The 22,928-nt window shown below is 47.2% G+C and overlaps 1 protein-coding gene across 1 annotated transcript in view; it reads left to right on the top strand.

Moving 5' to 3' along the window:
- ADSL (adenylosuccinate lyase) overlaps positions 1 to 22,928 on the top strand; it is a 481,027-nt gene that overhangs the window by 421,244 nt on the left and 36,855 nt on the right. Inside the window, exon 12 of the mRNA XM_082265904.1 lies at positions 10,481 to 10,657. Within this exon, the coding sequence (XP_082122030.1) occupies positions 10,481 to 10,657 (177 nt within the window). The remainder of the gene's footprint in view (positions 1 to 10,480; positions 10,658 to 22,928) is intronic.

The following is a 22,928-nucleotide window of genomic DNA, read 5'->3' as shown; positions in this document are numbered from 1 at the left end:
CACCCCCCCCCCCCCCTCTTTTTCATGGATACCTGATTAGGGTGCAATCAGACAGCGCCACGACTATGGCATGAATAAATTACCAATGGAGCACCAGGAGTCATATGACCTTACAGGGAGCAAGCCTAAACATCTTATGGATGGAAAAACACTGTTTAGTGATCTCTGCTGTCCACGTGCCAGGGATCTGACTTGCTTGCTGGAGCTTGACATAGCATTCTGTTGCTGAGTTTGTGATGATCTTGGGCCTCCGGATCATTTTAAATCCTCAATATACCCAGAGGTTCTCACCCTAACGAATAAATTGCTTACATATTTTTTTAACTCCCACATGTACTACCTTTACATTTTTACATTTTAAGCCTCATTTTCCATATAGCTGCCCACCCCTCCATTTTATCAAGATCTTTCTGTAAAGTTGCTATATCCTGTTGCCCTGCTTACCTTTGTATCATCAGCAAACACTGAAATTGAACTATTTAATCCAACCTCTTTATCGTTTATGAACGAATCTAACAGATTTGGTCCTTGGACAAAGCCCTGGGGTACCCTCTCACAATTTTAGACCTTGCATATTTGCAAATACTCATCTCCCTCTGGACGCACTCCTACAGCCAATTTTCTATACAGGTACATACTATATCATCAATGCCAAAGACTTTAATTTGTCTATTAAGCATTTGAGGTACTGTATCAAGTGCCCTAGGAAAATCTAGATACATCACGTCCACAGGCCTTCCTTTATCCAGATTACAGCTGACCTCCTCATAGAATATTAAATGGTTGGTCTGGCAAGAAAGATCTTTCATAAACCTATGCTGTCTACTACTAATACTATTTTTATCAGCAGATTCTTGGATTTGGTCCCTTCTCGTTCATAGTCTGTATTTTCCAGGTATACATTGATCAGTCATAACATTATGACTGACAGGAAATATGCATAATATTGATTATCTTCTTATGGTAGCACCTGAATGTGGGTGGGATATATGAAGCAGAGAGTGAACATATCTCTGAAGTTTGTTTTGTTGAAAGTAGAAAAAATGGCCAAGCATAAGGATTTGAGTGGCTTTGAAAAGGGCAAAATTGTAATGGCTTGATGACTTGGTCAGAGTGTCTCCAAAACTGCAGCTCTTGTGTGATGTTCCCAGTTTACAATGGTCATGACTTGCCAAAAGTGTTCCAAACAATGAAAATCAACAACAGGGTCATGGGCAACCAAGGCTAATTGATGCATGTGGGAAGCGTAGGCTGGCCAATGTCGTCTGATCCAATTGAAGAGCTACTGAAGCTCTAATTGCTTAAAATGTTAATGCTGGTTCTGATAAAAAGGTATCAGAACACACAGCTCATCACCGTTTATTTGAATTGGGGCTGTGTTGCTCCAGACTAGTCAGGGGGCCAATGCTGACCCATGTCCACTGCCAAAAGCTTACGATCACTGTCAGCACCCTGCAGGAGTTTGGGTGGAACATCAATTTAAAAAAATCCACCTTGATACCTGGATTATCTGGGCCTGACTCTGGATTCAGCTTTGGTGAGGGTCTTTCTTCCCCCGGACAAGCTGCAGAAGTTGCAGGGGGCGATCCGGTTGTTGTTGTTGGAAAACAATCTGTCCTCTCTGTGAACTTGCATGCGGGCTTTGGGTCTGATGGTATCAACCTTCAAGGCAGTACCATTTGCTCAGTTCCATATCAGACCTTTGCAAAGAGAGATTCTTCTCAAATGGAACAAGGATCCAAAGTCCTTGGACACTTTGATTTGGTTGAGCCACAACACGAGATCTGCTCTGTTATGGTGGCTTCATTCTCCAGCACTATGCCAGGGCAAGTCTTTCCTCCCGTTGTTTTGGATGGTGGTAACCATGGACGCCAGCCTGTCGGGCTGGGGCGGGGTACTGGGGAAGCTCTGTGCCCAGGGAACCTGGACAGTAAAAGAGTCCAAACTGCCGATAAATGTTTTGGAGCTCAGAGCAATAAAGCTTTGTCTGAGCCACTGGACGACTCATCTGCAATATTGGCCGGTTCTGATTCAATCGGACAATGCCACAGCTGTGGCTTACATCAATCACCAGGGGGGCACCAAGAGTGTCTTGGCGGCCTGGAAAGTGGCCGAGATTTTGCCCTGGGTGGAACAGTTTGTTCCAGCCCCCTCTGCTGTGCACATACCAGGTGTGGAGAACTGGCAAGCGGATTACCTGAGTCGATCTGTTTGCTTCTCGTCTCAACAAGAAGGTGCAGAGGTCACTCTGGCTGTCATTCTGCTGGTGGCCACTAGAGGCAGAGGAGAGCACCACATGGAGAGGAGGGGAGCTGTGATTGCTGTTCTGTGAAGGGGAACAGCTGAGGGAGATTCGACAGAAGCCAGTGACTGAAGGGGAACTGCCAACGAAACATGACAGACACCAGGCGGCAGGGACAGTACTTCAGGCGTGCAGGGACTGACTGACTGACAGGACAGGAGACAGCAGAAACGTGAGTGTGCTGAATCAGCTGTTTGGCTGAGTGAGGGGGGGGGATCACACAGACCGCGTGTAGAGAGACTGACATGGGGAGGCTGCAGGATCTTCCATCAGACAAGGACAGACCAGGGCAGGCAAGCAGTAGATCTGATAGTACCTTGATACCTGCAAGTACCTGGGACCACCGAACGGTGGCAGCGGCGGAGGACGGCCAGGGGGGCTGAAGGACTGGGAGTGAGCTGCTGACCTGGAACAGCAGCACGTGAGTAGGTGACCGATCAGCTGTTGGGCAGCTGGTGGGGGGGGGGCAGAGGGGAATAGCTAGGGACTGTAGGCGACTGACCGGGCTCTGCGACTGACCGGCTGTGCGACTGTGAGTGTTGTGCGACTGTGCTCAACGACTGCGACTGACCGGGTTGTGCGACTGAGTGTTGTGCGTCTGACCGGGCTGTGCGACTGAGTGTTGTGCGTCTGACCAGGCTGTGCGAATGAGAGTGTTGTGCGACTGACCAGGCTGTGCGAATGAGAGTGTTGTGCGACTGACCAGGCTGTGCGACAGAGTGTGGTGCGTCTGACCAGGCTGTGCGACTGAGAGTGTTGTGCGACTGAGAGTGTTGTGCGACTGACCAGGCTGTGCGATTGTGAGTGTTGTGCAGTAGAGTTAGGAAGCCAGGAAACAGCCACACAGGACAGACTTTAATTACTAAATCCCCATTAGATTAGTAGGTACAATGCCCGGCGGGTGTGGAGATGTGTACATCCTGTGATATGTATGCGTTCCTCGATCATGCGATCGAGGGCGAATACAAATACGCAAAATGTAAGCACGTTGCTTCCCTGGAAGCTTAGGTCCTGAATCTAGAGAGGCAGCTGGCAACACTGAGCCAAATGTCCATACCGAAGGAGAGCCAGGATCGTACCAATCATGCGCAGGCAGGGGCCTGCACAGAGGTGGGCGGAGTATTGGAGGTGCAGGCATCAGAGCAGAGTAGAGGGGTGACAGGAGGGGTAGAAGGGGACAAGGCAAGGAGGCTGGTCCTGGGCTGGAGCACCCCAATAGATACGCCCCGTTGCGTGATGTTGGGGAAATCAGTCAGGGACCAGCATTGCTGGAGCAGAGCGACGGCCCTAGCTGCCAGGGGAATAACTCCTCCAGTGAGGCTGGGAGAAAGGGAAAGGAAAGACAGGTGCTGGTGGTAGGGGACTCAATTATTAGAAGGACAGACCGCGTGCGCCGAACAGTCTGTTGTTTACCAGGCGCTCGGGTTCGGCACATCGTGGATCGGGTAGACAGATTACTGGGTGGGGCTGGGGAAGACCCAGCTGTCATGGTACACGTGGGTACAAATGACATAGGCAGAAGAAGATGGAGAGTCCTAAATGATTTCAGGGACTTAGGAGCTAAGTTGAGGACTAGACCTCCAAGGTAGTATTTTCAGACATACTAACTGTACCTCGAGCCACACCAGAGAGGCAGCGGGAGATTAGGGAAGTTAACAAGTGGCTGAGGAGGGTTTCGGGTTCCTGGAGAACCGGGCCGACTTCTCAGTCGGCCACCGGCTCTTTGGTAGGGACGGATTGCACCTAAATGGGGAGGGTGCAACCGTACTGGGTGAGAAGATGGCCGAAAAGTTAGAGGGGCTTTTAAACTAGGTGATGGGGGGGAGGGTACAGATGTAGAATTAGCCAGTGGAAAGCAAGATTCAGAGGGCAGAAATGGGGACATTAGCGTTAGGGTGCCAGAAATACACAAATAATAGGAGTGATAGTATTAAATGAATGATTATAAACACATCCAGTTCATAAGGCACACAGTAGTGCTCGTGCTCAGATCCAATATTAAATATATAGTGTCCAAGTGTTCAAAGAAAGATGTAATCCAGTGATGACTGATAACACAAATTGTGAACACCAATACGTGAATCCCTCCACCAGATGAATTAGCCTCTCACCTTCCTGCAAGACCCAAACGGGCCAGCAATCGCATTTATATCAAGGATATAGGACTCCAGGAAAGGGCCTCCCTGTTTATCACCTCCGGGGATCACGAGACCTATATGGGGAAAAGATATGGCAAAATCTAGTGCTCTCTGCTTGGTAATTCAAATGGGCTTTATTAAAGAAAATGTAATCAACTCACATTTACAAGGCACTCAGCCGTGCCTGCTGTATTGGCAAGATCGTGGTCAGTGCACCGGAGAGAAGGTCTGCATCGGCCACGCACGCTCCGCCCCCCTATAGGCGTTACGTCGAGCGTGATGCTCCTCTGACTTCCTCGGTAGGGGTCCTACCTAGACCCCTACCGAGGAAGTCAGAGGAGCATCACGCTCGACGTAACGCGTATAGGGGGGCGGAGCGTGCATGGCCGACGCAAACCTTCTCTCCGGTGCAATGACCACGATCTTGCCAATACAGCAGGCACGGCTGAGTGCCTTGTAAATGTGAGTTGATTACATTTTCTTTAATAAAGCCCATTTGAATTAACAAGCAGAGAGCACTAGATTTTGCCATATCTTTTCCCCATATATGTCTCGTGATCCCCGGAGGTGATAAACAGGGAGGCCCTTTCCTGGAGTCCTATATCCTTGATATAAATGCGATTGCTGGCCCGTTTGGGTCTTGCAGGAAGGTGAGAGGCTAATCCATCTGGTGGAGGGATTCACGTATTGGTGTTCACAATTTGTGTTATCAGTCATCACTGGATTACATCTTTCTTTGAACACTGGGACACTTTATATATTTACTATTGGATCTGAGCACGAGCACTACTGTGTGCCTTATGAACTGGATGTGTTTATAATCATTCATTTAATACTATCACTCCTATTATTTGTGTATTTCTGGCGCATCACGTTTTTTATATGATTATCAGGTTATTGTGATTTGTGAACACGATTGGTGTATGCTGCCGGACATTATTTATTTATTTTTACACGTTGATGTTTCACATTTATGCACTTTATTTACGCACAGTGAATTTGTGTTGAGTTTACATCACATATTTTGGTTTGCGCTGATAGTTTTTTGGTATAATAATTAGCGGTAGCGTGTTCGAGCTCCTAAACCCAGGGGGGGTATGGGGAAAAATCAAGAAAGCAGCCTAAAAACATCAAATGAGGATATATGTAACTGGTCAAAATTACGAGGCTTGTATACCAATGCCAGAAGCCTGGCTAACAAGATGGGAGAGCTGGAGCTGCTGATGTTTGAGGAGGACTTAGATTTTGTGGGGATAACAGAGACTTGGTTTGACAGCTCTCATGACTGGATGGCGACCGTTCAGGGGTATTCCCTTTAACGCAGAGATAGAGAAGGTAAAAAAGGGGGAGGGTATGTCTGTATATTAAGAACAGTATACAGGTAAATATGAGGGATGATATTAATAATGGAGCTATGGACGAGGCAGAATCCCTATGGGTAGAACTTCAAAGGGAAGGCACTGTGGGGAAGGTAATATTGGGCGTATGCTATAGGCCCCCGAACCAGAGGGAGGAGGGGGAGGCGGACCTCCTTTTACTGATAGGATTGGCAGCAAGAATGGGAAATGTCATTATAATGGGGGACTTTAATTATCCAGATATAGACTGGGCAGAAGGAACCGCGCATTCAGCCAAGGCTCGGCAGTTCCTAAATGTTTTGCAGAACAATATCATGGGTCAGATGGTGAATGCACCGACAAGAAACAATGCGGTACTTGACCTACTGATTATCAACAATACAGACCTGCTCACGGATATAGAAATACTGTGAATTTGACCTATGGTCACTGTTTCCTAAGTTGTCCCAACTTAGGAAACAGTGACCATAGGTCAATTAGTTTCAGTATTAATTATAGTAATAGTAAACACAAGGGCAATATAAGGACACTGAATTTCAAAAGAGCCAATTTCCCAAAACTGCGCTCTCTGCTAGAAAATATCAAATGGGATAGAACCCTGGGAACAAAGAACACGGAGGAAAAATGGGAGTGCTTCAAAAGCATACTTAACAAAGGGATTGACCAGTCCATTTCAAAGGGAAATAAATTTAAAAGAGCAAAACTAAATCCTGGGTGGCTAAACTCCAACATAAAAATGCATATTAATGCTAAAGGAAAGGCCTTCAAAAAATACAAGACTGAGGGGTCATTGGCAGCATTCAAGCATTACAAAGAGTGTAATAAGAAATGTAAAGATGAAATCAGGACGGCTAAAATAGAACACGAGAGACATATAGCGGAAGAGAGTAAAAAAACCCCAAGAAATTCTTTAAGTATATAAACAGTAAGAAAGCGAGGCCAGAACACATTGGCCCCATAAAAGACAATAAGGGAGTTTTGGCCACAGAGGACAGGGAAAAGGCGGTAGTGTTAAATCATTTCTTCTCTTCAGTCTTCACAAAAGAATGTTAGCCATGGCTAACAGAAGATATACTTAGAACTAAACTAGAGAAACTTAACATAAATAAATCACCGGGACCGGATGGCTTGCACTTGAGGGTTCTTAAAGAGCTCAACCAGGTGATTGCCAGACCATTATTCTTGATCTTTAAGGATAGTTTACAGACGGGTATGGTGCCAGCTGATTGGAAAAAAGCCAACGCGTTACCAATATTTAAAAAGGGGCCAAGATATATCCCGGGTAACTATAGGCCGGTTAGCCTAACATCAGTAGTCTGCAAGATTTTGGAGGGGCTGTTAAGGGACCACATACAAGACTTTAGTAATGAAAACTGTAATATTAGTAGTAATCAGCATGGATTCATGAAAAATCGTTCTTGCCAAACCAATCTATTAACCTTCTATGATGAAGTGAGCTGCCACCTAGATAAAGGTAAGCCTGTGGATGTGGTGTACCTGGACTTCGCAAAGGCCTTTGACACCGTTCCCCACAAACGCTTACTGTTCAAACCAAGGAAGGTAGGTATGGACCATAAGGTGAGTACCTTGATAGAGAACTGGCTCCAGGGGAGGTTGCAAAGGGTGGTGATTAATGGGAAGTACTCAGATTGGGCGGGTGTGGAAAGCGGGGTCCCCCAGGGTTCTGTCCTGGGGCCAATCCTGTCTAATTTATTCATAAATGATCTAGAGGAGGGGATATCGAGTAAAATCTCAGTATTTGCGGATGATACTAAACTAAGCAGGCCAATATCTTCTGGGCAGGATGTGGAAACCTTACAAGCGGACCTGAACAAAATTATGGGGTGGGCAACTACATGGCAGATGAGGTTTAATGTTGAAAAATGATAAGTAATGCACCTGGGTGCCAGAAACCAGAAAGCAAGCTACTCACTGGGGGGAAACCTCTGGGTGAGTCTAGGATGGAAAAGGACCTGGGGGTACTGGTAGACAACAGGCTTGGCAGTGGCATGCAATGCCAAGCCGCTGCAAGCAAAGCCAACAGAATACTGGGATGTATAAAAAAGGGGATTCACTCCAGAAATAAAGAGATTATTCTTCCACTCTACAGGACTCTGGTCCGGCCACATCTGGAGTATGCTGTCCAGTTCTGGGCCCCTGGTTTTCAGGAAGGATGTGCTGGAACTGGAGAAAGTCCAGAGAAGGGCAACAAAAATAATTAGGGGAATGGAAGACATAAGCTATGAAGAAAGACTACAAGCACTGAACTTATTCTCTCTGGAGAAGAGACGCTTGAGGGGGGATATGATATCAATGTACAAATATTGTACTGGCAACCCTAGCATATGGAAAAACCTATTCAGAGAAAGGAAATACAATAAGACACGTGGCCACTCACTAAAACTAGAGGAAAGGCGGTTTAACCTTAAAACACGCTGGGGGTTCTTCACTGTGAGAGCAGTAAGGATGTGGAATTCTCTTCCGCAAACAGTGGTATCAGCAGGGAGCATTGATAGTTTCAAAAAACTATTAGATGGGCACCTTAAAGACCACAACATACAGGGGGTATACAATGTACGGTTAACAGCAAACACACACACACATCATAGGTTGAACTGGATGGACTGATGTCTTTTTTCAACCTCACTAACTATGTAACTATGTAGCCAGGTCTCGAGATCCTCTGATGATGCCACAGATGCAATGGTGGCTCCTTGTGGTCAGTTTCGGCTGATTTATGCCTTTCCTCCGCTGAAACTCCTGCCAAGGCTTTTATGCAGGGTAGAGGTGGAAGGGATCCCAGCCATTCTTGTGGCTCCAGACTGGCCTCGCCGGTCTTTGTACGCAGACCTAGTAAGGTTGATCGCCAATGCTCCTTGGAGACTTCCTCTCAGGGAAGATCTGCTGTCTCAAGGTCTGATCTTCCATTCTTCTTTACAATCGCTTGCTTTAACGGCATGGCTGTTGAAAGCCAGGTGTTGAGGGATGGAGGTCTTTCTAACTCTGTGATTCCTACACTATTAAAGGCTAGGAAGTCGACTCCCAGGAAGATATATCATTGTACATGGAAATCGTACATTTCAAGGTGTGAATCGCTGAAGGTGCACCCTCGCTTGTTTTCAGTTGCTAGGGTTTTGGCCTTTCTGCAGAAGGGGGTTGAACAGCGGTTGGCTTTGGGCACTATCAAAGGCCAAGAGTCGGCTTTGGCTATATATTTTCAACGCCCGTTAGCTATGCATGCCTTCATTCGTACCTTCATTCAGGGAGTGCGCCATATGGCCCCTCCGAGGCAGTCCCTGCTACCTCTGTGGGATCTAAATCCGGTATTATCTGTTCTTCAAAAGCCTTTTTTTGAGAACATTCAGGAGATTCCTCTGATTTCATTGTCTCAGAATGTTGCCTTTTTTGTGGCTGTCACTTCTTCTGCCCGCAGAGTACCTGAATTGGCGGCATTGTCTTGCTGCTCGCCTTATTTGGTAGTCCACAGAGATAAAGTGGTACTCTGACCAAATCAGTCTTTTCTTCCTAAGGCAGTTTCTGATTTTCATTTGAATGAAGACATTGTGCTGCCTTCATTCTGTCCCAAACCCAAACATCCCAAGGAAATTGGCTTGCATTCTTTGGATGTGGTTCTGGCGATTAGGGTTTACCTGGGGGCCACTGAGTCTTTTAGAGAATCGAATGCTCTTTTTGTCCTTACTGAGGGACCTCGTAAAGGATTGGCTGTGTCAGCTGCGACCATTTCCAGATGTATCAGGCAGATGGTGGTTCAGGCTTATTTGCTGAAAGGTCAGGTTCCTTCTTTCCCAGTGAAGGCGCATTCTACCAGAGCGCTGAGTGCCTCTTGGGCTTTTCGCCATCAGGCGTCAGTGATGCAAGTTTGCAAGACGGCGACTTGGTCGTCTGTGCATACGTTCACAAAATTGATGTGTAGGCATCTTCTGATGCCTCTTTTGGCCACAAGGTTTTGCAGGCTGCTGTTTAAAGAGAATATTTTTTTTTGTTCTCTGAGGGTGTATGTTTTTTAGGTGAGCTCCAGTTGTTCCTCTTTCATTACGTTAAGTTACGTTCTTCTTTCCCTTGTCTTCCCACCCCTCATGAAAATACTGCTTTGGGACATCCCAATAGTCTAAAGAAGATATAGAGCTGCGTCTGTCGATGAACTATAGAGACAACTGGATTTTTGTATATACCGTAAAATCCTTTTCTCTTCCTTTGACAGACGCAGCACCCGCCCCTCTGCTTCTGAGTGAATGGGCTTTTTTTGTCTTCTAAACACTGCTTGTAGCGAAACTAGATGCTGTAGCAGAGTGTGTGGGGTTATGCCTGCAGGGACAGCCCTATAGGCGTGGTAAAGCTTCTTCCTGCCTATTCCTGATGGGAGGAGCATAACCCAGTGGTCTATAGAAGATATGGAGCTGCATCTGTCAAACTTCAGAGAAAAGGATTTTACGGTAAGTACAAAAATCCAGTTTTTCGGTTTACAAAACAAGAAGAGAAAAAATAAATTATAAACAAAGGACATTGTATAAAGCCAACAATTGACCAGTATACAATTAAAACATAGATTGAAAGTGCTACATGAAATTTCTGTTCTTTTCAATGTTCGACATTTTAATTTCTACAAATCTGCTCCATCACATTTTGATAGTCCATTAAATGTTTTCTATTCTATATGTTAGGACTGCCATGAGCGGATCAGAGTGCTGTCCCAACAAGCTGCAGCTGTAGTAAAACATGAAGGTGGAGACAATGACCTGATCAATAGAATCCAATCTGACTCCTATTTTGCCCCCATACACACTCAGTTGGACCAGCTACTTGACCCCAAATCTTTTGTTGGTCGAGCACCTCAACAGGTAAGCTAATCAATCGTATGTCTTCTGTATGCTACCATTTTTACCGGTTTCATTTCTTTTTGATGTTTTAGGGGAGCTGAATGACCTTTGGTGACCTTTTAACCCCTAGGCGCCAAGCACACGCAAATATGTGGCTTCTCAGCGTCTGGGCCTTGGCGCTGAGTAGCCACATATTTGCGTGCATTAGTGTCAATAGAGCTGTACCAAGAGCACGCTCCCGGCACAGTGAGCGACGACAAATGAAAAATCATTACTTTTTCTGATCATGTGACCACCGTGACAGCCAATCATGGTGGTCACATGATCACAAGCCCCGCCTCGCCTCCTGAAATTCACAACCCCGTAAAGCGCTGGTGGGGCCAAAGGGGTTAAACTAATGAAAAATAAAAAGCAGTAGGACTGAGATGTTGACAGCGCAAATGTAGAACTAACCAATTAGCCCGGGTTTATGCATGTTGTCTCTTGTAGGGTGGAGCTGGGTGAGGTTTGGTGACCTTTAATAAATTAAAAAGGAGAAAGAATAGAGAGTAAAACGGCACAAAACAGTACAAATGTGGCACTAACCACCCAGCCCAGGTTCAATTCTTTTTGCTGTTGTAGGGGGGGCTGGGTGATGTCATCTGGGGGAAAAAAACACTTATTATTATCTTAAAAATAAAAGCAGCACAAATTTTTATTTTTATGGCACAAAAAAGCACAAACCTAGCACTAAGACCCCGTTAACACTTGAGCGTTTTTCAGGTTGACGTTCAAAGACACATAACAAGCAAAATTCCATTAATTTCAATTGCCTATGTTCCCATTTGAATGTTTTGTCACCTGTAGCAAAATGCCTGTTGCTTAGAAAATACATGAGCTACTTTTCAGGCAGATTTGAGCTTTTTTTGTCACTAGATTTCAGTGGAAAATGCCTGAACAGTGAGAAATTAGCCTTTTTTTCAAGTGTTTTTTCAGGCATTTTCAGCTCATACAGCAGCTCCCCTCCCCTTTTCTACCATCAATCCACAGCTTACACAGGTTTCTGTTGATAATAGCAAATACGCTTAAATTAAAAACACCTATAATAATTGCAAATCTACTCAAAAAATGCTTGAAAAAATGCCTTAAAACGCTCAGCCCAAGGGTGAATGTAGCCTAACAAATGGTATATTTGTTTTTAAGATTTAATAACATGGGGTGCAAAGTGGGCGGGGTTTGATCACATAAAAACAAGCTGTTATAACAGCACTAATAAACATTTTATGCGGCACGATCCAACCAAGCCCAGTTTTGTGTCTTTTTGCCGGTTGTAAGGGGGGTTTTGGTGACCTCGTTTTAACAAGTTGACCTCTGGAAGATTTACCTCTTTTCATGACCAGGCCCACTTTTTGGGATACGGCACTGCGTTCTTTAACTGACAATTTCAAAGCTGTACCCAAATAAAATTGATGCCTTTTATTTTTTTTTGGTGGTATTAGATCACCACTTCGTTTTTATTTTTTGCCTTACACACAACAAAAAACGGCAATTAGGGAAAACCTATTTTTTACTTTCTGCTATAAAACCTATCCAATAAGAAAAATTGAAAAAAATCTAATGTCTTTAAATTAAAGTTGGGCCAATATGTTTTCTGTTACATGTTTTTTTTTTTTTTTTTTGTAAAAAATAAAATAAAAATCCTAATAAGCGTATATTGATTGGTTTACGCAAATGGTAGTGTCTGCAAACTATGTGATATATATTGGAATTTTATTTTTTTTGCAGATAGTATATTGTGGCAGACAATCGAACACTAACTGACACTTTGCAGAAACCAATGACAGTAATACAGTGATCAGTGCTAAAAATATGCACAGTCACTGTACTAATGACTGGCTGGGAAGGGGTAAAACATCTAGGGCGCTCAACGGCTTAAAAGTATTCCTAGCCAGTGTTTGTGTTTACTATGTGTGCTGCTATTACTAGGGGAATAAATGGATTTGAGTCTCCCTTTTGCAGGAACATAGAATCTAGTCCTTCCCCCCCCCCCCCCATGTCAGAATGGAACTCTGCTTGTTTACATAGGCAGAGCTTAGTTCGGCCGATGATCAGCAGGTGCCAGCGGACATAGTGTGTCCGGCACCCGCAGATCGGCTTCTGCTGTAAATGATCCCACCAGCTGAAGCTGCGCGCTCGACCCCCCCCCAATCTCTAGTGCTGGATCACATATATATACATGATCTTACGCTTAGCTGGCGTCCTTTAGCAGTTAAACTGCTATAGGACGGTCAGCAAGTGGTTAAATTGTTAGTAATTGAGAAACAAAAGGGGATAGAACTGAGATTGAAATGGCACAAACCAGTACAAAAGTGGCACTAACCAACCAGCCCAGTTTCATGTCTTTTGGCAGTTGTAGGGGAGCTGGGTGATGTCATCACCTGGGGAAAAAAACGTTATCGTTCATTGACGGACGCAGTTCTCTCTGATTCATATCAGTAGGGTTATACTGCCCGCTACAGGAGTACTAGACAGGAAAAAGTTCTGGCTACGCCTATGCGCAGTCCCGGAGGGTACACCCTCTCTCTTCCTGCATAGGATGTCAGTTTTAATCTGCCTAGTCAGGAGTAAGGACCCAGTTCCTTGCTGGGATCTCTGGTCCTGGCATTTAAAGTGTTTTTTTCATGTAGAATTCTTTTAGCTAGCCTTTTTTTCCCCGGAACTTTTTTCATGTGAGATCTTCAAGCAATTATGCCGTGCTGGGTGACAGATAGGACCCCCATATCCAGTGGTCACCCCAGTCTGGCCAGCGAGCGCTGCAGGCCTTAGCTCCGCGCTGGGTCAGCCGCGACATAGTCCCACTGGACGGGGACTGGCCCTGCGAGTTAAACGTCTCGCCAGGACGCACACGACAGGGTCTAGGCTGATGTTGCAGCGTTCCTATTTGGCCGACAGCCCCCTTCTCCGGTGGAGTGGGGTCCTGTCAAGAGATGGCGCCCGCCTGTGTTCCCGGTGTGGTGAATAAATGTTCCCCCCCTTCCCTGACGGATTTTGTGGTGGACGCCGGCCCTCTCCCTGGGATGGTCGGACCCTCGCACTCCTGGGTTTCCCTCTGTCCTATTGTGAACCCCCTCCTGTCCAGCCCCCCTCACGTGGGGGACTGTTTGGGCCTACCCGAGCCTGGGGCCTAGTGTGCAGGCCGCATGGGGGGCCGGGCCGAGTGTGCGCTGTCCGCGGTGCTCAATGATTGTGCGGGGGGGGGGGGCCTTGCTGGGGTTCTTCTGAAGTGGATGGGCGTTTGGGGGGGTCCCCCAAAGGGCCCCCGAATGCCGCGATTATCGGGCGGGCCGCCATTTTGTTGTAGCCTCTGTCTGCTTCTATGGAGGCGGCCATTTTGGTACACCCGTTTTCGGCCATTTTGCTGGAGATTTTTTGCAGTGAAGGCCGGTGGAAGTGCCTGAAGGACAGTGAGTCTTGAGGGTGGTCTCGCCCTCTCTGTGAGGGTCCGTTAGCGCGTGCCTGATCTCCGGTGGGCGCTGTAGCGTTGTGGGTCCGTTTTAAAAAAAAAAAGTAATTTTTTCATTTTTTTTTTTAAAAGTTGCTGGCGGGTTCCTCAGGTTCAGTATGGACCCTGCGGGCCATTTTTTCCCACCTGACCCCCTCACGGAGGCCTCAGGGCCTTCTGGATCTCCGCTGTCCATCTATGCCTTTTCAGCAGTTCGGGACGCATTTGGGCCCGGGGGGTGGTGGTAGGTGCGCTAAAATGTTTCTCCACCTACCCCTGCCTCTTCTGATGTCTCGGAGTCTGGCTCAGGCGCCGCATGCATGGGCCTCCCTGCTAGGTCTGTTACCTCGCGCCCTGTCTCCTCGGATGATGAGGATGACATTTGCACCTCCCCTGCCTCGACAGGCGCTGGTGGATGCACTGGTTGTTTTCGGTGCATGGAACCCTGCAATTTGGGGGTTGCAGCGGCTGCTGAGCCTAAGGCGCAGGTGGCATCTGGCACTCACATGCCACCCGGAGCTGCTCATTTTGTTGGCTGCTCATGTAGGAGTGGAACCGTCTGAGACATTCCCCTGGGGTGTCTAAGCGTCCGTTAGCCGTTGCCCTTTTGGGGGAGTCTCTGGTACAGAGGACTGTTTCCGCTTTTGGTGGATGTACGGTCTCTAGCTGAATGGGACTACCGTTGTTCCGTTGGAGAAATTTTCCGTCCTTTAAGGGCTTAGGTGATAAAATGGCCCGGGCTGTGGCCTGCGCTCTGTGCTCCCTGGCGTAGCTGCACTGGGAACAGTGTTCATGTTTGCCCTTGCCACGCAAACTCTGCCTGATGGGCGGAGTCCCAACACCGCAATTTGGTGTGGGGCATGTCCCTCTTGCTCTGGAGGAGCTGTTGGACCAGCTGGCACAGGAGCTGCATTTTGTTTGCGATGCCGCGCTTGTCGAGGCTCCCTTGTATAACACCTTGTCGTTTTTGGCGGTGGTTGACCAGAGTCTACTTGACCGGAGTGTTGGTCTGCGGATCAAACTTCTAAGAAGGTCTTAATGGATCTCCCTTTTCAGGGGATCGCCTGTTTGGCGCTGCCCTGGCTGACACAGGCTGTCAGGTGTGAGGGCCTTCGTTGCAGTCGGGGTTCCTCCCTTTCGACTCGCAAACAGTTTCTTTGTCCCTCGGGGACAGTCAATGTGGCGAAGTCCTTCCAGACTTTCGCGTGGGTTCCAGGCGACCCTGGTCTGGCGTACATGGGTTTGGTCTTTCCAGACCTGCTGCCAATGCCTAAATGGCCTGAAGGAGCTTCCTCTCCCATCTAGGGGGTCGAGGACCTGCTGCTGGCCCGGATCCCAGGCTGACTGGGTTCAGGAAGTCATGCGGTCCAGTTGCAAGATCGAGTTTCGATCCGGTTATTTCCGGTAAGGTTTTTTCCCTTCCAATGTGCGTCTGTCTCCGGATTGCTTACAGGCGCTCTGTGGGGCAGTTCAGGCTCTGGTTCAACGAACTGGACCTACTGGTCTTTTGTTGGTTCTGTGCAGATCACAAATTCAAGTTGGTATTGGTTTGCACGGTGGTGGCTTCTCTACATAAGGGGGCTTCCTGGCCTCCATAGACATCAAGTTGCCTACCTTCACATCCCGCTTATGTTCTGGAAAAAACTCAGTTTTTTGCAGTGGGGAAGGATCTCTTGGTTTGGACTGGATTTTCTGAGTCTGACTTTGGACTTGTCCTCAGTCAGGGTGTTTCTCCCTCCGGGGTCAAAACTCTTGGCACTTTAGACTGCGGTCGACTGTTGCTGTTCCGCACATGGTCTTCTCTTTGGACCTGCATGCGAGTTCTGGGACTGATGGTGTTGTTTTTCAAGACGGTCTCTTTCGCTCAATCCCTCTGGGGATCCCCCAGGAGGCACTCCTTCTCGAAGGCGACTGGAATCCAAACTCTCTGGACTTGCGGATCCAGCTGGGCCAGGTGCCCGGGGAGTCTTGCTCTGGAATCCTTCCTCCCCATCTACTGGACAATTGTCAACACGGATGCAAGCTTGTCTGGGTGGGGAGGAGTCCTCGGCAGGTTTTCTGCTTTGGGAGTATGGTCCCTGAAGGATCCAGGTTACCGCCTATTGTCCTGGGGCTCAGAGCGTTCCAGCTTTGTCTAGTTCACTGGATCGGGCACCTGCAGCTGTCCGGTGCACTTTCAAATGACTACGCCGCGACCGTGGCTTGGATCATTCATCATGGGGGCACCATAAGTGTCCTTGCTACCTTGGAAGTGATGTTTCTTCATTGGGCAGAGCGCCTTGTTCCGGCTCTATCCGCTGTTCCCTTTCCAGGGGGGAAACAACACAATTGGTAGGCGGTTTGCCTCAGTCGACTGGCCGTGGATGCAGGGCAATGGTCCCTTCATCCAGAGTCGTTCCAGCAGTTGTGCCTTCGTTTGGGGGCACTGCGGACGTAGGCCTGTTGGCATTACATCTACAGGATAGTGCAGAGGTTGTGGCCCGCTCCCGGGACCCTCTGGCGGGTGCAATTGTGGCCTCATGGGTTCTGTCATGGGCAAGAACATTCGCTAGGTTCAACATGTTCAATGCTGAGATGTTTGGTGTGGTCACCTGTGCAAGGCTGTAGCCGGCATGGTCGTGAGAGAGTGCTCGCGGATGGGCTGAGGTCAGTGTCAGCTGCTGTCTGCCTTTCCACCTCTCCTGTTGTTGCCAAGAATCCTTCGCGGATCGAGGTGGAAGGATTTCGGTCATTCTCGTAGCTCCAGACTTGCCTCGCCGAGCTTGGTACGCCGACCTGGTCAGACTTGCCGCTAACGCTTCTTGGGTTTTCTTCTCTCCGAGGCCGATCTCCCGTCCGGTTTTACGTTCGACAGCTTGCGGGCTTGGCTGTAGTAAGCCAGGTGTCAAAGGACGGGGGGTTGTCTGCTTCGGTGATTCCCACCCTGCGTAAAGCGTGTGAAGCTTCTTCTATGATGATTTTTTTCATCATATGAGAAAGTCGCATATTGCGTGGTGTGAGTCTTCTTGGGCTCCCCCTCGCTCTTGCTCAGTGGCCAGATCTTGGCTTCCTTCAATGGGGGGATTGATCAAAAGTTGGCCTTGAGTACTGTCAAGGGTCAGGTTTCGGCTTTGATAATTTTTATTCCACAGGCCGTTGGCCGCCCGTTCCCCGGTGCGTAACTTTTTCCAGGGGGTGCGACACTTGGTTCTTCCAGTGCGACCTCTGTCGCCAACTGGGGACCTTGGTTGGTGCAGTCGGTTCTTCCAGACCCTCCTTTTGCGAGTATCGTGGGTAATCCCCTGCTTACCTTATTGTAGAAGGTGGCCTTGGTTGCTGTCACTCTGCACACGGGGTGTCGGCACTGGCCACATTGTCCTGTCATTCTCCCTATCTGTTGGTTCATGGGGTACTTCGTCCGGATCCGTCCTTCCCTCCGAAGGTAGTTTCTAGTGTTTACTGTACGGGGCCATTGTGTTGCCATCTTGTGTCCTGAGACCCTCATCCTACAGAATGTGCGCTGCATACTCTGGATGAAGTTCGGCACTCGAGGGGTACTTGGCGACTACTGAGTCTTCCCGTAGTCAGGTTCGCTCTCTGTGCTCACGGATGGCCCAAGGACAGGACTGCCTGTGTCTGCTGCGACTGTTTCCAGGTGAATTGGACAGTCGCTGGTGCAGGCTTCTATATTTATGGGTCAGGTTCCACCTTTCCCTGTTTCTGCACTTTCTACTTGGGCGCCTTGTGCTTTCTGGGCTTTTTGCCATAAATACATCTGTGCTTCAGGTTGTAAGACTACCTGGTCGTTCACACCTTTGCTACGTTTTATGAGGTGGATGTGCTGGCATCTGCACATGCCTCTTTTCAGCCGCAAGGTTTTTTGCTGGTTGCTATTTGGAGGGCTTTTGGCCTTCCTTGAGGATGTTTACCGTTTGTTTTCAGGTGGGCCTCATCTTTTGTTCTGATGAGTCCTATGTTGCCTGGTTGGCTTTGTTTTGCCTTGGGGACTTGTTCTTTTCTGCTGTTCCCACCCCTCATTTTATGGCACTCCTTTGGGATGTCCCTACGGATATGAATCAGAGAGAACTGCGTCTGTTAATGAATGATAGAGAAAACTGGATTTTTGACTTACCGTAAAAACCTTTTCTCTTAAGTTCATTGACGGACGCAGGACCCGCCCCTCTATTTTGAGTTGGGTTGGTGTTCCTTTCTGACACTGCTTTGGTACAAAACTGACATCCTATGCAGGAAGAGAGAGGGTGTACCCTCTGGGACTGCCCATAGGCGTAGCCAGAACTTTTTTCTGCATAGTGTCCTACTCCTGTAGGGGGCAGTATAACCCTACTGATATGAATCAGCGAGAACTGCGTCCGTCAATGAACTTAGGAGAAAAGGATTTTACGGTAAGTCAAAAATCCAGGTTTTTAGCTTAGAATAAAGATCACAATTCTCGGCGTAACATCATCTTTTACATTATACAAAACAATCGGGCTAACTTTACTGTTTAGTTTGTTTTTTAATTCAGTGAAGTGTATTTTTCCCAAAAAAATTGCGAGTGAAAGACCGCTGCGCAAATACTGTATGACAAAATATTGCAAGGACCACCATTTTATTTTCTAGGGTTTCTGCTAAAAATATATATATATATATATATATATATATATATATATATATATATATATATATATATATATATATATATATATATATATGTTTTGTGGTTCTAAGTAATTTTCTAGTAAAAAAATACAGATTTCATCTTGTAATTAACAAGTGTCAGAAAAAGGCTTAGTCTGTATGTGGTTAAACTGACCTCAATTTGCAGACCGGAGTTCATGCTTTTGATCTAAAAGAACCAAATGATGCAATGTTTTTATTTATCTCTCAGCGCTGAGCAATGTTGATTAACATTTGCCAGCTGCAATTTTTTTTTTGACCGCTCTGAGAAGATCTTGAGTGGGGTTGAATCGAGATCACAATTTCTTAAACACTTCCCACCCAAGGACGTTCCTGTACATCCTTGGGTTTCAGTGGTTATACCGGGATCATGCCTGCACCTACAGGCATCATCCCGGTACCATTGTTTGCAGCCATTCTCTACAATGCAGAAGTGATTCCAGTGGCTAATTAGCCACTCAGTCACTTCTGTGGGTGGCGGAAGGGGGTCCATCACGGAGGCCAGGAGCGATGCAGCCGGTGGTGATGGCTGCCTGGTACAGAGAGTAACCTTTGTAACCTTGGAAACCTGGAGTGACGAGTATTCTTCACTTCTGGTTGTGTCCCTTTGTTTACCTGGCCACCAGCAGCCAGAGAAGCAACCGATTGGACCTATCTCGGTCTGATCGGCTGCATGGGGGGGCCAGAGGAGAGATTTGGGGTCTAATAGACCCCAAATCTCTCCATAAAGAGGACTTTATAAATGTTGTTCATCCTTTGTGATAGCAATAAAGTTTGTACAAAAAATCTATTAAAAAAAAAATGTTTCCCGCACGCATATGTTAACGTATTGTCATGTGAGGTATTGTCAGGAACGTCATAGCGAGAGCAATAATTGTAGCGCCAGACCTCCTGTGCCACTCTAAACTGGTAACCCGTAAAAGCGTTTTAAAGTGTCGTCTATGGAGAATTTCAGGGACCTTAGTTTGCCGCCATTCCACAGGCAGATTTTAAAGTTTGACATGTTCGGTATCCATTTACTCAGTGGAACATCATATTTCACATTATACAAAAAATTGGGCTAACTTTACTGTTTTTTTTTTTTTTTATTCATAAATGTGTTTTTTCCAAATAAATTGCGCTTGAAAAACCTCTGCTCAAATACCGTGTGACATAAAAAATTGCAACACACATTCTATAGGTCTCCGCTAAAAAAATATAGATAATGTTTGGGGTTACAAGTAATTTTCTAGCAAAAAAAGTAGATTTTTACATGTAGGAGTGAAGTGTCAGAAGGAGGTGGTTAGCAATTAATTATTCAGCTCTACTCTACATATAGACCCGTTTTACTTTGCTACCTTAAAGGGTCATTCCTGGCTTTCACCCATAATTGTATACCAAAGTATATTATATGTTCTCCGGGGGACCTTTGGCTTGTTACTCCATGGACTGTACTACCCCCCCTCACGGTGAGAATGCCAGCATGCTGGCACAAATACCTGCTTCCTTGTCTCGTTTTTCAGAGACTGTTTGCCTTCTGAGTTAAAATTAGTTTGAACTGTTAGACCCCCAGTGCACTGTTTGGAATATATGCTCACAGAAGTTGGGGTGTGTGCAGAGCTGAGAGGGCTGGGATATGTTTACTCTGGTGAGAATGCATAAGGTATATTTGATTTGTTATTGGCTAAGCTGCTCTCTCACAAGCTGACTGCCCTACATTATGTGTGTGATATGCTTACTCTGGGAAATCTCACACGGTCTTTTTGACTGTTCCACTCCTCTATACCCGTCTTATGGCTCTAGATAGGATGGCCATGTTTTGGAACTACATTTCCCATGATGCTCATGTACTCTGCAGTGTAGTGGGGCATCATGGGAAATGTAGTTCCAAAACACCTGGGGTACCAAGGTTTGCAATCACTATACTAGCTTCTCCAGGGGAGTTTCAGTGTTAATTGGCAAATTTTTGCACTTTGAGTCTTTGACCATTGTGTCTGATCCTCGGGTCAAAATATTTTATGTATATATATATATATATATATATATATATTTTTTTTTTTTTAGGTAATCCCCTGTTGCTAATGGCTTGGTATATCCCTTCCGCCCACACACAGTTTAGTTAACTGCTGTGCGATTTTGGTCATGTAGACATTTGCATCTCCAGCAAAAGGCGTTTTCCGGTTCTTCCTCCACGTGTTCTACTTTATCGAGGATTGACCTTATAATTATCTCTGCATACTTGTCCCTAGGCTTCAAATGGAGGGTGTATGTCCTCATTTACGATCTGATCATGCCCCCTATTGGGTGACTCTAAGGGCATACAAAGCTCCCCCTACTCCTGTTTGGCACCCATTTTGGTTGACAGCAAAGCCTACTGCCAGTTCGCTTGGTGAGGAATGGGCTTACTTTTTTACCAGCAGTATGGACACAGCCTCTCTGTTAGTGGTATGGGAAACTTTTAAGAAACATGCTCACCTCTTTCTCACCACGTGAATTTCTAGACACAAACAGGCCCCTAAATCCCTATTCCAACAGGCCGGTTCTCATCGAATGTACCTTCAAGACCAATATGTTATGGATCCTCATTTGGATCCTGCTGAGTTTCATGAAACCGTTAACAAACAATGGCGCAATTTGAAGCGCAATTTTGTGGTACCAAGGCGGTTTCAGTACCATTATCCCTTTGCGCCTCCCAACGGATTTGTGCTGGACCGTGGCCCCTAAGGTGGATCACACGGTGTCCAGGTTGAACAAGGCCACTCTAATGCCTGCGGAGGATTCTCCGGTGTTTATGGACCCAACGGATAGACGGGTGGAATCTCTTACTCGCCACTCCTATATGGTGGCGGGTTCTTTGATGAAACCTGTTTTCGCCTCTGTAATGGTCTCTCAGGCTGTGGTGGAGTGGACCAGGGTGCTCAGACGCACCCTTGTGGCTGATTCTGCCCCTCCTGCTACTTTGGAGATGGTGAACAAAATTATTCAGGCTGTTTTTATACCGTATATGTGTGACGCAGCCTTGGATGAGGCCCCTTTAGTCTCACAACTATCTGCTGTCGCAGTGATAATCCGTCGCATGGTGTGGCTAAAGAACTGGTCGGCTGACCAGACTTCCAGGAAGACGGTGTCTGACATCCCTTATGCAGGGAATCGCCTTTTTGGGGACTCCCTGGACGAGTTGGTTAAGGGGGTCACTGGGGGCAAAAGCACTCTGCTGCCCCAAGCACCCAAAGGTACGTTTTTCCGCGGTAGGCGGGGTCCTTCCTTTAAACCAAATCAAGGGTCCTTTTGTGCCTTCAAGGCACAAGACAAGGGCAAATCCTTCAAGGCCGCTGGTGGCCAGAAGAAGCCTAAGTCCAAAGCTGCCCACGCTGGCACGGCGGCCCAGTCCACCTCGAACTGAAGGGGCGCCCTCACCCGTTTCAGGGGTGGGGGGACGTCTGCGCGGTTTTCCCGAACCTAGGATGTCCCGGATTCTGGACAAGTCGGTTCAGGAACTCGTTCGGTCAGGGTACAAGATCAAATTCCGATCGCGTCCAGCAGACAGGTTCTTTCCCTCAAATCTTCATTTGACCCCAGATTGTTTGCAAGATCTTCAACGGGCGGTTCAGGATCTCATCGCCCAGGGGGGTGATCGTCCCGGTGCCACATCGGGACAGATTTTGGGGGTTTTACTCGAATCTGTTCACAGTGCCCAGAAAGGAGGGCAAGGTGCATCCGATTCTGGACTTGAAATTTCTGAACCGCTTCGTGCGAATCCCTTTGTGCGGTGGTAGCCTCCCTGAGCCCAGGAGATTTCCTGGCTTCAATCGACCTCAAGGATGCGTATCTACACATCCCCATATTCGAGGGTCATCAGAGGTACCTCCGGTTTGCAATCGCGGAGGAGCACTATCAGTTTGTGGCGTTACCTTTCGGTCTCGCTTCGGCTCCAAGGGTTTTTACCAAAGTGTTGGCTCCTGTTCTGGCCCTGTTGCGGGCGCAGGGGATTGCGATCCTGGGATATCTGGACGATCTCCTGTTAAGATCGAGTTCCAGTCCAACTTTGTTGCGTGACCTGTAAACCACGGTTCAGACGCTCCAGGAGTTCGGGTGGACCATCAACATTCAGAAGGCGACATTGTCCCCTTCTGTTCGTCTCCCTTACTTGGGGATGGTCCTGGACTCCGCCCATGC

This window comes from Pelophylax lessonae, assembly GCF_965119305.1.
Source record: "Pelophylax lessonae genome assembly, chromosome: 8".
In the NCBI taxonomy this organism is placed as follows: Eukaryota; Metazoa; Chordata; class Amphibia; order Anura; family Ranidae; genus Pelophylax; species Pelophylax lessonae.
Note: the sequence above shows the minus strand (reverse complement) of the source record. Positions and strands in the feature narration are given on the sequence as shown.